The sequence below is a fragment of the Helianthus annuus genome, chromosome 13 (genome assembly GCF_002127325.2).
Source record: "Helianthus annuus cultivar XRQ/B chromosome 13, HanXRQr2.0-SUNRISE, whole genome shotgun sequence".
Lineage (NCBI taxonomy): Eukaryota > Viridiplantae > Streptophyta > Magnoliopsida > Asterales > Asteraceae > Helianthus > Helianthus annuus.
In genome coordinates this window covers 160,763,974-160,781,529 of record NC_035445.2, presented here as the reverse complement: position 1 = coordinate 160,781,529, position 17,556 = coordinate 160,763,974, and the positions used below count along the sequence as shown (strand labels likewise).

Sequence of the window (17,556 nt, the reverse complement as noted above, 5' to 3'; positions counted from 1 at the left end):
ATCATAATCTTCATTGGTCATGTTGATGTTTCCAAGCTGACCAGCTACCAAACCACAGTATGCACTGACCATGGTGTTAATAATCTCCATATGTTCTTTAGCAACTTCAATGCTAAGGTGTGAGAGATTTGAGTTGTCGACTCGGATCGTGTGATGACTTTGGGATTGAGGTTGAGGATTGCTTGTATAGTGAGCTTGCTGTTGTTGTTGTTGAGGTTGTGGTTGTGGCTGTGTTGGAACAGGAATGTAAGACCTCGGATCGAATTGAGGTTGTGGTGGAGCAGCTGTTGATTGAGGAAATGGAAAGGAACTCGTATTGGACACAAAAGCAGTTTGAAGCTTCGGTTGCTGAACAGAACTAGAACTAGCTGAAGGACCAAAACCAGGCAAATACATTTCTGTATTCTGAGGAGCTGGAGCACGCCTTGCTTTCCTAATTTCTTCATCATTTTTATGTTCCAGCTTCTGAATGAACTCATAGATGTTAATCTCATCTAGAGCTTTAGTATGCTTCAACAACTCAATAAACGAACTCCATTTTGGGGGTAGGGCATCAGCAAACCTATTCACCATGTCTTGTTGAGTAGCTGCCACCCCATAAGCACACATTTCACTAATCAAATGATAGAAACGTGTGGTCATATCATTCAGAGTCTCGTTTTCCAAAAACTGAAAAGATTCAAATTCTTTCTTCAACAAATCATGCCTAGACTTTCGAGCAGCTGCATTGCCTTCTCCTCTAGCAACTAAGGCATCCCACAATGCTTTCGTGGTCTTGCAATATGAAAACTGATGGTAGATGTCTTTGTTGAGTGCTTGAGTAAGTGTGGCATAGGCCTTTTTCTCCAATTCATAAGCCTTCTTGTCATTTTCAAGCATGTTGGCGTAACCTTCTGAAGTGGATGCTCTACTTTCAAGACTTTCATTGAATGCATTGACAAAACACATCCAAAGGTCGGTGCTTTGTCCTTGAACATATGTGTGAAAGCGGCCTTTCCATGACGGAAAATCGTTCATGTGGTTCAGCTTTGGTGGACGATTGCTACTTCCTGTTTCACTCTCACTAATCAGAAGGTTCTGAAGACTTTGACTTTGATTGGATACCAAAGCCCATTGACATGAACTTATTGATTGTTGTTGTTTTGGAATGGCACTCGTCATATATTCAGCCATCGACATCTGTTTCAGATCTGGTTGTGGATCCGTACTCCAATCCCAAGGACTTGTGCAACTCATTTTGATCAATTATATATATACCAAACCTACACACCACCAACTGTTAAAGTGTAAAACAGATATGAACTGAAAGATACAACCTGTTCGAAAGATCAATACTTGTTCGAATGATCAACAAGGTTCGAAAGATCCTTGTTGAGTTTCGAACAAAGACTTCGAAGGATTGACTTCGAAGGATTGACTATACGAAGGGTCCTTATCTTTCGAAGGATGATTTCGAAAGATTCTCCTTATGTTTCGAACACAGTCCTCGAAAGATGACAACTGTTCGAAGAATCAACAGTGTTCGAAGGATCACTGTTGATGGCTCGAACAATAATCTCGAAAGATAACCTTGAAAGATTCACCCAACACGAAGGATCCTTATCTTTCGTAATGAACAGTAACTCGAAGGATGTATCTATCGAAAAGATTCCTTGACTCGAAGGATAACACACTGACTTCGAAGGATGTTCGAAGGATGGTTATCTTTCGAATCTCCTTGATCGAAGGATGGTCCTTCGAGCTCGAAAGTTATCTTTCGACTGCTGACACACTGACAAAAGCACTGATGGGTTGGTGAGAAAAGTGACAGGTTGGTGTACCAACTTTCGGCAGAAAGGATGTTCTGCCACCAACTTTTCACCAAACAATTTGACTTTCAAAAATTTTACCAAAATAGGCAACCTTATCTTCAAGTTCAGTCACCGGAGACAAACCGGAAGTATGGCCGGAAAGTTCAAAGTTTCACAAAAACGATTTTTATGTTACCCAAACCGACCCCGAACACTCCCGATAGGTTTAGTAGTCGTTTTTCAGTTTCAAAATGCAAGGAAACTACCAAAAACGAGTGCTAAGCCAAGTGTCCAAACACACCAAAGAACTCGAACACACCGGTTTTAAACAAGGTAAAGAGCGAGGCTCTGATACCACTTGTAGGTCCCTTTTCTCGGAGGATCGAGAACAACCTAAACCTTGTTATACAAACCCACTAGCGAGTGCGGAATCCAAGCTAGTAGGCAAACCGGGATGAAGCAAGAACAAACACAAGAACACACAAAGTTCACCGATTAACACCACTGTATTAATACGTATGAAGGTTTACAGTTACAAGCACAATGTTTACAATCTGTTTGCAAACTCTCTAAAGTGTGTGTGTGTGTGTTTTGCAGCAGAGTTTCTCTAACTCTCTATGTGTGCATCTACTGAGTGTCTGACTAAACCACAACACACTGCATGGATATATATACCCATACACAGCAGGTCCTGTCCGAAGGATCCGATAGATGGTCCGAAGGATCATCTATCGATGACAGCAAGCTCGAAAGATCAGCATGGACCTCGAAGGATCATCCTTCGAGGTCTAATGGTCGAACCATGGTCGAACCATATCTTTCGAGCACCTCAAAGGATCAATATTATCCTTCGAGGTTATCCTTCGAGACAGACATTTATCTTTCTAACTGTTTGACCAAGTCAATCCGGAGGATGGTTGACTTAGTCAATTTACAGACTTAGGACATCGTTTACATACAGACCGAATACAGACAAAGTACAGACACAAGTGCACCAACACAACATATGTACAAAGAAATAAATGTTTGAAACTGGAAAATAAGATGTTATTCACCTTACAACCACTAAAACCTTAAGAGAGGATTGTTCTAAGGTCCATAGACAAATTATAAGTGCTAATCCCAACGTTAAGGTTCTTCAAGGGAAAAATCTCACTGCATTATTATGTCATTAGACTAGGCATAAGCAACGAGACTATCCATTATTCTAAAGAACAGTTGGATAAATTAATTAGATAGTAACTTCCTAATGATATTTAAGTCTGGTAATTTTTAATATTCCAATTAACACATGATTAGTTGACTCTAGTTCCATACGTTTCCTTACCAGAACTCGACAAATAACTAACACGAGAGTTAGTGACAAAAATTAAATGTTAAGGCTATAAGAGCCATAATAAGCAGTCTTCAAACAACGCTTTTCGATACCTGATATATTCTGATTAATCAGAATATAGTATCATAATTAAGCAAAGATATGAAGATTGTGAGGTTTGCATAGTCAACATAAAGTCACACTTACTGTAAACTCTCATTTTATTTGTTCTAAATATCTGGATAGAAACATTACTAAGATGAAACTAGATGATGCCTTACTTTTCACAACTTTTGTCATCATGCAAATGAGAATTTGACAAAAGGAAAATGAGACTTATAAATTTCATCCATTAGAACCAAAATTCATGAGAAATCATAACATGGTTAATGAGGATGATTTTTTCATCTAATCTCATTTTAAGTGATTTTAAATCATGACGTTAAAGCCCTAAAATATGACTTGGCTTAAGGAATAAGCATGGGTCCATCATAAGTCATTCATTGACATTCGTGGAACTTATTCCAAATGGAATATTCAGACATAATTCATTTATCATTTGAAAGACTATCAACTTGTATCTAAATTTTGTCGCATATGGCCCACGGTCTTAGAAGAACTCTATTCATATATGTAGTTAATCAGATTTCTATTAAATATGTCCCTAAAGTTTCTTATGATATCTGGACATTAAAGAAATCAAATAAAGTCTAACGTATATGTGATAGGTTCCCACGTCACGTAGCTCATTGAAACTTCTCTTGTAGCATTCTAGAGATATTAAAGATCAGTGGGAGCATTAAGTGTCTTAATAATAACTTGCAATAGTTGCAAGAGGTGGGGAGTGAAAATTTTAAATTTACACCTCTTGTACAAGACATCGCTCCATCACGACACTGTTCTATCAAACCTTATCTCCTTAAATCTAATGCTACTCTTACAAAAGTTTCATTGTTGCCTAATTGTGTGCGCACTTAGATTTCTTACCTAAAATAACATAATCCTCAACAAGAGAAACTACAACGACTAACGTCATTAACTTGTTTCTCTATTAGAATTTGTTGGTCATTACATGTTGACCCTAAGCATGCTGAGTTCCTAAAGATTTCTAAGGTCAGTGGGAGCAGTCAAAGTCCTTATAATGACTTGCAAGGAATACAAGAGGCGGGGGGAAGAGTGTCATTAAATTTCACTCCGAATTTAACTCCGATTACACCTCTTGTACACCATACTGCACCAACTCTTATAAACTTAGAATGAAAATGATAGCAACCTAACAAAGAGCTAATCCATAAAACTGAAACTTCTAACAAACCCAATAATCAACTCAGGAGGTCATCTAGGTTTAAAAACATACTAACTTTGATGATTACATAACCTCCCTAATTGAAGTTGAAATGGATTTTGGAAAAGTTTACTGATCTTATCTCTTAAAATTAAGCCATTAGTGTCAATCAATCCTCTGAATGAAATAAAACTGTTTTCTAGTAAAACTGATTTTATGTGTTCTTATAACGTTTGGGATTTGATTGAATTACCTAAGAGTGTTCATAACTAAATCAAATCCTAATATAAGCGTTAAGACACAAAGAGGCATGATTGGTTGTCAAAGGTTGTACTCAGGAAGAGATAAATTATTAAAGAATCTTTATTACATATCTAACAAAAGATTTCTTTAAGGATCATCACTGTTTTAGTAGCTTATAATAGTTTTAAGCTACATTAGATGAACATTAAAACGATTTTCCCTAACAAATGGCTGGCATATTTACATGTTCATAAAACAACCTGAAAGTTCCAAACTGAAGGTTAAAGAACACTTTATTTGTAAGCCAATAAAATCCATGTATGGGTTAATGCAAACATCATAATATGATGAAAAGCTAACGTAATTATTTTCATCAAGAATCAAGTGGATTAATGTACCTACCTCAAGATGAGTGGGAGCAACTAAGATAAACTTGTCTATATAGATGATATTCTTTTGACAAGTATATGTTACATAAGTCAAAGCATTGTTAACACAAACTTTGATATAATAAATCTCAGAGATATTTCTTACGTGATTGATATCATAACATACTGAGATAGACCCAATGGGATATTAGTTCCGTTCCATAAATTTAACCTTAAATGGGTCCTCACACATGTAACAAACAATTTTGCTCTCCTTTAGAGGATAATAGGATAAATGAGATTATTTCCTTATGCTTCATTAATTGGAAGCCTTATGTAAGTTTAAGTCTATACTCGTTTAGATATTACTCACATTGCAACACACTAGATATGTCTAGATTAATGTGTAGCATCTAATTGAGTATTACAATATCTTTAAAAGAAACGAGAGACTACAATTTAAAGAAGAAGTGAGAATTAAAACCGGTTTATTACTCTAACTTTGAGATATTCAAAGATGACAAAATGTAGTTTCGGGTATATCTTTATGTCAGCAGACAAAACTATCTCATGGAAGAGTCATAATGCACTAATATCAACAACGTAAGTTATAACGACATAATATAGTCACTAAATGTTGTTGGAAATTTATCAGTGGACTCGTAAGTTTATTAACTCCATATAATTAATGTTTTGAAGAATTAGTGTGATAAAGTCAGCTACCATTACTCCTTGAACAGTAACAGTTCAAGAGGTGCTGCATTAAGTTTCGATACGCAATTAATTATTCGTTTATGAACGAATTGAGGAAACTAAGTTTTGTATCGAATACATTCATGATATGCTTAAGGATCCTATAACTGAAGGGCTATTACCCATAAGTCTTATTAAGAGAGCTCATAGACGGGTATTAATTAATAGTCGTGCGCAATTGCATATCGTACTATGAATGACTAAGTATTAGTTAATTTTCCTCATCAGTTTGATTTTGTATGTCTCTAAGAATATGTCAAGCTAGCATAATGGCATATAGACAAATATAGTTACAAATCAAACAAAGGGCTTACGCGTATTTTGATCATAACGATTAGGTTTTAAATTAAGGCTATAGTATGATTAATGGGGGTCCTGAGTTGCATAATGATTCAACGGCTGTATTTTTCTGCTATAGTACTTGTTTAAGGCTAAAATGAGTGTTAACTCCTGATCAGGCTTATCTAATACTCATAGTAAATGATTACTCGGCCAAGTGGGAGAATGTAAGAATAAATAAATAATATATTTATTTATATATGGCCATTATAATCATTTACATTATATGGATCAAAATATATAACAATCCATTAAATAATTAGTTGGTAATTGTTGATGGGCCTTATTACCATTATTAACTAATTAGGGTTTCCTCCTGGGTGCATATATAAGGAGACTTATTTTGAGGTTCTAGGGTTAGACTCATAACCTAATTACTCATAACATCAAATCGACCTCCATCTCCATAACCGAACTCCCTTATTCGGTTTCTTCATCACCATCATTAGATTGCACCCTAAGGAGGAACCAGACAAAACTGACAACTATGTCAAACACTGTTGCTACATCTCCATCTGGATTCTCTGCTGGCTTGTGCTGATGCAATCAGGTATGTTTTCATGTTTTCCTTCATGTATAAACAGAACTGAACCAACAACTCTCCCAAGCTGTTTAAAAGTTTTGTCTTTGTCAATGGACCACCACCCCATTGGTGAGATGTGATGTTATATGGTGGTATTTTAATAATGTTTGCCGAAAGTGAATATAAAAGCCTAAACGATTTATATGCAGTTTACTAGTTTAATTATCAGTTCACCACGTCAACATAAGAGGATGTAATGTATAATGTGTTATGTGTTACGTGTTACGTGTGGTGTCTCATGATATTTGGGGCAATTGGATGTGAAATTTGAGGTTGCGTTGATGTGGTGGTGGTGTCGAAGATAATGATAGTGAATATTGGGTTAGAATCCCGGTTACAATATTTTTGAAAAGTTAAAATATACTATAGCATTATTATATTTTTAATAAAACACACTAGCCTAAAGTATTTCATAGGGTTGTATTATTTTTTAAAATGTGCATAGTGTATAAAAATCAAACAAGCCCGTACTTCAAATACTTTTTAGTGAAATTGTTTTATAAATACTTTTTAATGTGTTACACAGGTTGGATAAAGAAAATACTTCAAATAAAGTTATAAAACACACGAAAGATTTCAAATAAAGTTGTTAAGCCTTTATTATTTATTGTTATTGTAAAAAAAATTACAGATGCCGTCAGCTTGAAGAATCAATGAGCTAAGTGTAAAATAATTACAGATGCGGTCAGCTTGAATATTGCATCTGACATTTATGTATTTTAGTGTACTATGAATTTACATCGAGATAGTTGGTAAACAGGCAACAAGCTGCGCCGCTACCCCTTTTTGACATTAACAAAATATTTTGTTTTGACTAGTGATCATGCTGGCAAATACCCCAAGATGAACATCAGTACCTGGGATAAAAATATTAGAGGATATCATTTATATACAACAAAAAACTCTATTCGTCCCTAAAAACATAATGGCAGAAGTGCAGATTGATAAAAACACAAAATCCAACTAAGCATTTCTATTTACAAACTACAATGACCTAACGCTTCTTTTATTGGTTCGGTCATTAAGCAGCAGGTGGCCTCAGCTCATGATCATGAGACGTATCACACGTAGATGGTGGTAAATACTGCCACATTGGATTGTAACCGTAGCCTGGAAAAACAGGCATCTTGTTCGCTCCAGCCTGAAATGCAGCCGGATGTGGTGCCATAAATCCAGGTGGTGGAATATTACTGGTCATGGATTTGACCTGCTGCTCCATTTTTGCTTTTTCCGCCTTTAATACAAGTTTCTCTTCACGAAGCTCGTTCTTCTCCGCCTGCAGGTTTTGAAAAAGAAAAACATTTTTAAACAAGTCTAGAGAAATTTATTAAGAGAGAAGAAAACCATTAAGCAAGTTCATTTATTATCAATACGTGTACATGTATACTAACCTTCAGGGTTTTAATTTCTTCCGATAGTTTCTCATTCATTTCTTTGAAATCCTGTGTTTCAGATTTGAGCTGATTTAGAACTCGAATAGTGTCTCCAAGTATAGCCAATTTATCAGTGGTAGCAGGCCGGTCGGGTTCCAAAGTAGAGCTTAATTCTAAGAACCTACAAAAAGAATTAATAATATATAAACAATAAACCTTAAACATAAATCCATTTATATTGCTGAAGAATATACTGAATATGAAAAAGACCAGAAAATACTTATTTCTTGCATTTTGGCTGTTAATTAACGCACTAACCGGATATGAATACCAAAACGTAAAACCTAGAGGCATCTAAATGGGTGGATTTGTAATGGTTAACAGGTTAAAACGAACGAGACTTTTTGTTACGGGTCAATGAAGGTTTATTATTTTATAAATTATCAAAATAAACTTTATTACTTCAGTAAATACACTCTGGGTGACTTTCAACCCATTTGACTCACTTCAGTAGTTCATCTTAAGTCATCTATTGATTTGACCCATTAAGAGAGAGAGAGAGAGAGTAACACACATCAACCCATTTGACTAAACGGTACATTTATTCTTGTTCGTCTGTATTTTTTAAGCAACTTAAGGGATAAACTAAAACACTAGGCGGACCAGGCGATCGCTTTTAACAACAGAGATTAAAACACTAATGAACTATTGAACACAACCGAACACAAAGGAACACGTTACCGGACGTTCACGAACATAAATGAACGAACGGGGCTTCTATTCTTGTTCGCTCATTTAACTAAACGAACGGAATTTCTTGTTCGTGTTCGTTTGTTTCATAAATAAACAAACACAAATGAACTTCCCGCCGAACGGTTCACAACCCGTTCGCCGAACGTTTGGTTCGTTTGCAGCCCTAGGTAGATTTGATCTGTTGTATAGCTTCTTTTTTGTAACCCTTGAAAGTGTACTTATTGGTTGTTGGTTTTTGTAGAGTTTGGCTTTGTTGGGGGCACTTTTGTTCTTCATCGGGATGAAGAACTCTATCCCAAGAAGATCTTCAACAACAAAGAAGGCTGCCAAAACGAAGACCGTCTAAGAGATGGTGTTGTACGCTTGCATCTTGATTTTCTTATTTTTTGTTTTCATGAACCGTTGAGATTTCGATGTGATCTCTTGTATGATTTCTGTTAAGGTTTTGTTGTTGCTTAAGAGTTATGTTACATTCTTGTTGGTGCACTTGTGTCTGTACTTTGTCTGTATTCGGTCTGATATAAACGATGTCCTGATTTGTATTGTAAGTTGACCAAGTCAACCATCCTCCGGTGTGACTTGGACAACAGTTGAAAGATGTTCTGATCGAAGGATAGCCTCGAAGGATACACCTGATCCTTCGAGGTGATCGAAAGATATGGTTCGACCATGGTTCGACCATTAGACCTCGAAGGATGATCCTTCGAGGTCCATGCTGATCTTTCGTGTAACATGTGGTCGACAGATGATCCTTCGGACCATCTGTCGAATCCTTCGAGCAGACATGCTGAGCTGGGTATATATACCCATGCATGTGTTGAAAGTTCTGGAGTTCTGCCATTCCCACACACCCGAGAGATAGAAGCTTAGAGAGCATTCTGCCCAGAACTCACTCACACACTTAGAGAGTTTATAGAACACTTCTGTAAACATTGAGCTTGTAACCGAAACCCTCATTGCATTAATACGACTAGTGTTAATCGGTGAATCTTTGTGTGTTTGTTTCTCTACTTGCTACTAACTCGGTTTGCTTGCTAGCTTGGATTCCGCACTCGCTAGTAGGTTTGTATAACAAGGTTTAGGTTCGTAATCCTCCGCGAAACAGGGACCTACAAGTGGTATCAGAGCTTGGCTCTTTACCTTGTTTAAAACCGGGTTTTTACAAGTTGTGGTGTGTTGAAACACTTGGTTTTGCACCTGTTTTTACTTGTTTTCTTGCTTTTTCTTTGAGTAAAAACGTGTCTAAACTAACCGGGAGTGTTTTAAAGTGGGGTTGGGTAACTTGAAAACTTGTTTTTGAGTGATTTGGTGAATTCCGGCAAATATTCCGGTTAAGGTTCCGGTCACCGGTTTCTGGGTTAAGTTTTCCTTTTTGGGTAAATTACCTTTGAAAATCTTGGTTGGTGGGAAAGTTGTCAGCCTGCCATACCATTCTGCCGAAAGTTGACTTACCTACCCATCACCTTTTCACCAACCCGTCACATCTGTGTCAGTGTGTCAGTGCACATTCGAAAGATATCCTTCGACTTCGAAAGATATCCTTCGACATCGAAAGACCATCCTTCGATCAGTGACAGCTCGATAGATAAACATCTTTCGAGTAGTCCTTCGAAGTTCGAAACATATCTTTCGATCAGGGAATCTTTTCGAAAGATAGTTGTTTTATCTCGAAAGATAAGGATCTTTCAAGTGTGAATCTTTCGAGATTTTGAGTCTTTCGAAGCCAGTGCTCGAAAGTCAACAGTGATCCTTCGAACACTGTTGATCATTCGAACAAGTGTGATCCTTCGGAAGTTAGCTATTCGAAAGATAAGTGTCCGAAAGATAGGGATTTGACTCGAAAGATAAGGATCTTTCAAAAGGGAATCCTTCGAGTTCTTGAATCTTTCGAGATCATTGTTCGAGAGTCAACAGTAATCCTTCGAGTACTGCTGATCCTTCGAACAAGATTATATCTTTCGATTGTGATCTGTTTATTGTTAACAACTTTCTGTGATTGCAGATCTTTCGACCAGGAACCTTCGGTTGTGTGATCTCTCGGATTATTCACTTAGAATTTATTTTTCTTGTCAAAGATGAATCCGAGTTGGTGGAATCCTGCTCCAGATAGTGGTAAATATACAAGTTCAGGAGTTACTCCTTCATGGTGGGGTACACCGGCTCCTGATAGTGGAAAATACACGTGTACAAGTCTATCACCATCATGGGCCGAATCTCCAGTATCTACATCTTCACAAGCAAATGCTTTACCATCAAATCAATGGGCATTAGTAACGGGTCAAACTCCGAGTGTACAAAGTATCTTATTAAGCGAAAGCGAAACAGGAAGTTTGAATCGACCCCCAAAACTGATGAGTTTGAATGAATATCCAGGATGGGCTGAGAGGTTTAAAACATATGTTCTTGGTCAAAATACGGAACTGTGGATACGTTTCACCACAGATTTCGATCAAGCCATAGAGGTTGCTGCTTCAGAGACTGCGTCATTTGCTGATCTTCCCGAAGATAAAAAGAAAACGTATGATCTGGAAAAGAAAGCATACGCCATTCTCACCCAGGCTTTGAGCAAGGATATTTATCACCAGTTTGTCAGCTTCAAGACAACTAAGAAGTTGTGGGACGGGTTGAAAACAAGAGGAGTAGGGAATGAAGCAACACGTCAGCTGCGTCATGATCTACTCAAGAAAGAATTTGACAGCTTCGCTTGCCTGGATAAGGAGTCTCTGGGAGACATGACAAGTCGGTTCTATCACCTGCTTACTGAATTGAACAATTTTGGAGTTACAACAACTCAAGCAGAGGTGGTAAAGAAGTTTGCTGATGCCTTACCTCCTCAATGGAGTAGTTTCTTGGAAATCCTTAAGTATAACGGAGCGTTGAGAACTACAACTTTTAACGACTTCGTGCAGCTTTTGGAAAACAAGGATCAGGAGGAAACATTGAAGGCGAAGAGAGTTCCATTGCCACAGAATCCAGAAGTGTATTATGGAACTTCCAGCTCTTCGTCTGCAAGAACTGGTTCACATGCTCCAATTCAAACGGCGTTTGTCACAAGTACAGATTGTTTTGGCAATCCAATACAAGTTCCTGTTAAGCCGCCTCCCACCACAGACATATTTGGAAATCCAATCCAACCACCTCCTCCTCCGCCTCCTGCTCAACAACAACGTGCATGTTATGGAGGAACATCATCTGCTGGTCAACAATCAAAGCCAAATACAGTACAGCTCGACACTTCAAGCTTCTCAAAAGTCAGTGTAGAAGTAGCCAAGGAACACATGGAGCTACTTAACACTATAGTGAGCGCGTACTGTGGATTGATAGAAGGTCAGATTGGCAACATTAATCTGACACAGGAAGACTATCGGCAGATAGATAAAGAAGAGATGGACTTGATGGATATCAAGTGGGCCTTTGCTAGTGCTGTGAGAAGAGCAAAGGATTGGATGGAAAGTACTGGCAGAACCAGCTTGGAAAGTAAGAGAGACACCAAGTATGGGTTCGATAAACAAGCAGTAAGGTGCTTCAACTGTGGTGAACGGGGTCACTTCAAGAGGGAATGTGCAAAGCCAGCACAGCATGGAAACCAGAACCCCTTCAGAAACCAGGGCAACCAGCAGAACCAGAACAGGAATAATGAACGTACATTAGTGCCTGTCAACAATCAAGACAACCGGGCACTTGTAGTTCAGATGGATGAAGGTTGCGACTGGACAATCCAGTTTGGTGGTGATGCTCCTAATGGTACAGCTTGCTTTGCTCAAGTTGTGAAGGATGTAGTTAACACCAGTGGTGGAGAATCTTCCGCCAGTGGTGGTGAATCGTCTGAAGATGAAGACTCTTCTGGGTACAGCAGAAGTGTTGATGAAGATTCATCTGGGTCAGGCGATGAGAATATGGGTGAGACATCTGGTGTCTCAGTTGATGCTGATATTGATGAACTTTTGGAGGAAGCTGCAGCAGAAACTCAAAGAAGATCTGTTCTGATGGATCAAGCTGCTTGTACTTCGTCTTCTCTCCATTCAGCCTTTATGGCTAATGTCGACAGTTCTTCAAGTCAGGTATGTGTCGATGAACCCATTGCTGTAAACTGTGATAATTGTGATAGCTTACAGGCTAAATGTGCTGAGTTTGAGGCAAGCATGTCTGAGTTGCAAGCCAAACATGATGCTTTACAAGCTAGTTTGTTTGACTTGCAAGACAAACATGATTCCTTGAATGCTGAGTGGTGTGCATTGCAAAGCAAACACGACGCTTTGCAAGAAAAATATGATGTGACATTCATCCACAATCAGAAGTTGACTGTGGATCTTTCAAAATGCACAGAAGCTAATATGTTTTATGAAAACCATGAAAAGGAATTTAAGTCAATGATTGAGACATTAAAGAAAGACAAAACTGAATTGACTAAAATGGTTTCCAGAAAACAAACGGACATTAATTTGTACATCTCACGTCTTGAGGCAATGCAAAAAGAAATGGTCTGTGTAAAAACGGAAAGTGAGGCAATCCAACTCAAGCTAGACAGCTATTTGAGCTCTAGCTACGTGTTGGATCACATCATTGACGTTCAGAAAGAAAAACGGGATGTCACATGCATAGGATACAAAAAATGTCCACCACCAGTCAGACACAATTATGATGCCATGCCTGATGAGGAGGATAGAGTGTTCTTCGAACCATCTGTTCCTCTTGATGTGAAGGAGTTTGCAGCAGGACTCGGATACCAGAAAGAAGTATCCTCGGATTCGGATGTGTCAGCAGATACATCTGTAACTGCTGAACAGAAACAGGATCCTCCAGTTGAGGTTGAGGATGCTGATTCTTCAGATGATGAATCTGATGATGCTGCTCCAGCAAAGTCTGATGCGGTAGTCAAAAATGAGGACATACCTCTTGAGAATCACATTCTATGTGATCCCCCTGTCACACCCGCTAAGACTGTTGCAACTGAGTCCTCGTCTGAGAAGGAGTCGGAGAGTGTGACCTTGCTGTACACTTTGGTTGGTGATGATAAAATTTACTCAGACAAAGATTTTCCTATTAAGAACGTTAATCAATCCTTAATCGATAAAGTCTTTGAAAATTCGACAAGTAAGTTTTTGGGGAAGAAAGGACCACATGTTACAGTTACACAGTGTCCTCCAATCCCAAAGGCTGAAGTTCGAAAGCAATTTGGCAACAAGAAATTGCCAACAGTGCCAACACAGCAAAATCACACCAAACCCAAAGGTAAAGCACCGGCTCAAGTCCAGAAGAAGCCGAATCAAAAGAAGAAGAAAAATGTTAACTTTGTGAAATCGACGGGAACGGACAAAATTGAAACGTTTGAAAATAAATCTAACTTAGATTTTGTCAAGAAAGCTACTGTTTTGAAAAGGAATGAACAAAACAGCTCAAAGCCTAGTACCTCGAGTTCACAAGGTTCAACATCATCAGCTAAGAGAACACATGATTCTTCGAGGTATGTTGAACGAAGATCATGTTTTGAGTGTGGAACCATTGGGCATATAATTCGAAATTGCCCTTACCTTCATAAGCAAAAAGGGAAGGTTGATGATCCCCGTGACAAGACTGACCGTAAGCCATCTACTTCCACAAAACAAGATCCCCGACTTGTAAAAGAAAGGGAGAAGAAGCAGAAACGCCAACAGGTCAAAAGGATTGAAAAAGCAATTAAAACCGATGTGGTTCAAAAACAATCTGTTTCTGTAAAATCAACAAATTCAAAAACTTCAAACTGTAATGAAGTTAAAATTTTAAAGAATGACACTGATAAAACAAAACAGACATGGAAACCTAAATCGGTTACTGAATCAGGGGGACCATCACAATTTACAAACCATCAAAGACAAGAAGTTATTGTCATTGATGAAAATGGAAGACCCAAGACCACAATGGCTTGGGTCCCTCTCTCCAACTAATCTCTGAATGAGTGTGCAGGAAGTTCCAGGAGGAACTATTGATAGTCTTAGGATTGTTGATAGTGGAATGTCCTTGCACAAGATAGGCGACAGAAGAAATTGTTGCCTTTGATGGAGAGAGAGAAAAGAAAAAGAGAATGTGGCTGAATGAAGTTGCAAAATTTGACCAAATGAAGAACGTGCCAAAAATTTGGTCTTTCTGGTTTTGATCGGGTCCACAGGAACGAATGAAGTGAAATGTGTGTCGATGCCTTTGCATGGATTGAACATCCGCACACCATTTCTGAAAGAGAAAGTCAAGACCTTCGCTGGTACAATGTGGAAGACCAGCCGGACCCGGAGGTTTATGAGCTTATTGCTGTCAAGAGATTTTTCAGTAGTTGCAAATTCGACCTTGAAGTCCACACCGGATGGATATCCAGTTGGGAGAGTGCTTAGATTCCTTGCAATGCACGGAACAGTTGCAGGATACGCCTCTAAATTCTTAATCTCTCCTATACTTGTCGATATTTGAGCTACTTTGTGAATTATTATTATCTCGAACAGCACTCTTTGACCTGACACGTTGATCTCGGATATCACCTCACACGTGATTGTTTCAATGTGAAACTCATCAATGTTGTCATGGTTCGCATCGCTTACCGACATGCCAACTCACTTTTCCAAAATTTGTTAAATCTTTTCTGATAAAACTTAATTTTGGTAAACGGCATTAAGGTCAAGCAAGAGTAAAACCAACATCGGAAAATCATTTTTGTAAATACCTTTGTGTTTTTAAATTTATCTTAGTTTGTTGATTTTAGGGGGAGTAAATCCAAAAATCTGAAAATCCAAAAACATCGAAAAATTTCAAAAACACAAAAACAATAGAAAAACAAAAATGAGTTTCCTGGCGAGCAAAAGAGAAAATGATAGTACATCAGTGGTCTATCCAAACCTCTTTAAACCTTAAATGAAAAACGATAAGCAGCTCTATATAAGATGTATCGGTAGGCTCACAATCATTTTAAAGTGTGCAGGGTGATATAAATCTTAATCGACTGAAGACCAGGTGGGAACCATTCATTGGCATATGGTCTTAGTACCGAAATTTCGTTTGATAGATTGCCGAGGTTCTGAGATATTCGGTCTTTATGCTGCTTATCATCTGGGTATCATGGTTGCTTCTATAAATAGACTAAGTCTAAGATCTTCCATGATACTATACATACGTGTACATATTGCATACTGCATTCGACCTCAATAAGTGATAAACAATCACATGTCCAAATCAAATAAGTGATAAAATATCACATTTATCCGGGTGTCAAGTTCGTCTCTCTGCTGTACGGAAGTACTGACCTGTTCACGGACTTGCACCTGTGCCCTCATGCATACGAAAATCAAGTTCCTCATCAATAAGTGATTATATCACAAAGGACTTGTTTTCAAATCAAAATAAGTGAGTATCTCACAATTTATACGGTCAAACAGATGATAATCGGTATACTCACCGGTAAGATGAACACTCGTGCATACCTTGATACGGGAATGTGTCGTGATGTGGATGAACACCGGTCGGTAAGTATAAATCATACCTTAACGTATCCCCTCTCCATGATTACATCTGATAAGTTGAGCTTAAGTGGACAACAATACCGATAATTGTTATAGGATGCTTATCTTAATGTTAACTAACTGAACAACAAGAGTGTTTTGGCATGACCGTACACTGATATGATTCTCTTACCCTCGAAACTCGCAAAAAGAATGTTTGTATATATTTATTTATTTACTGCTTAACTTTTATTGTTTTTCTTTTAAACAGTTTCGTCGTTTGGTGCATATCAGCACGACATTAGCGGTGATGTCGTTTGATAACACTCAAAGGATTTTAAATTGTTATCTTTTAATTTCAAAAACACGCCTAAAATCCGTGTTTTAATATAAACTTTATAAAAGCCAAAAAGATTTTATTTCTGCTTTATTTTCGATCGTACGATGTTGGAGCTCAAGTCTTCATTACCTGAAACCTGACTGAAAACCGAACTGACTAAATCTTCATAAAAGGTCGAAATTTGCATGTTTTGAAAGTTAAAAACTAAAATTGACAAATTTTATTAAACTTTCAAACTGTCGGACGGTGTTTGATTATGACATGGTCATTCGTGTGTCATTTGTTTATACTATATTCCAAGCAATTGTTCTCATTACACGTTTAGATTTCTTGCATGTGCAGATTCTAAAGGCTAGGAGAACATGGTCGTTGACGAGCTTTGGAATGAAGACACGAAGGCACTCAATGAATGAAGATGATCGAGTTGCCGCTGGCCATCATCATCACCTCAAGGATCTTACTTCATAAAGTTAAAGTCTTTTCACGAGCATAACTCAAGGGGGAGCTTATGTTAAGGGGGAGTTTGTCAACACACTTCCTACATGATACGGGTAGTTTGTTGATACACTCTCTACTTTCAAGACGTGAAGACTTTGAAGATCCTCCGACATTGAAGACATGATAGGACATCAGAGTCTTGAAGACCTGAAGACTAAAGACTGTCTAAGTTCCAGACGAGTCTAAACTTTTAGAAGAACAAGACAAAGCTTAGAGATCAAAGACAAAGCTACAGCCAAGGGGGAGTTTGTTGGTGCACTTGTGTCTGTACTTTGTCTGTATTCGGTCTGATATAAACGATGTCCTGATTTGTATTGTAAGTTGACCAAGTCAACCATCCTCCGGTGTGACTTGGACAACAGTTGAAAGATGTTCTGATCGAAGGATAGCCTCGAAGGATACACCTGATCCTTCGAGGTGATCGAAAGATATGGTTCGACCATGGTTCGACCATTA

General features: G+C 38.0%; 1 protein-coding gene across 1 annotated transcript; it reads right to left on the bottom strand.

Moving 5' to 3' along the window:
• Positions 1-7,697: 7,697 nt before the first annotated feature.
• LOC118485915 (transcription factor bHLH104-like) lies at positions 7,698-10,234 on the bottom strand. The gene is made up of 3 exons (XM_035982436.1): positions 10,188-10,234; positions 8,068-8,230; positions 7,698-7,952 (listed from the first exon to the last, which is right to left on the bottom strand). The coding sequence occupies exons 1-3, from the start codon at positions 10,232-10,234 to the stop codon at positions 7,698-7,700; spliced, it is 465 nt and encodes a 154-aa protein (XP_035838329.1).
• Positions 10,235-17,556: the final 7,322 nt, after the last annotated feature.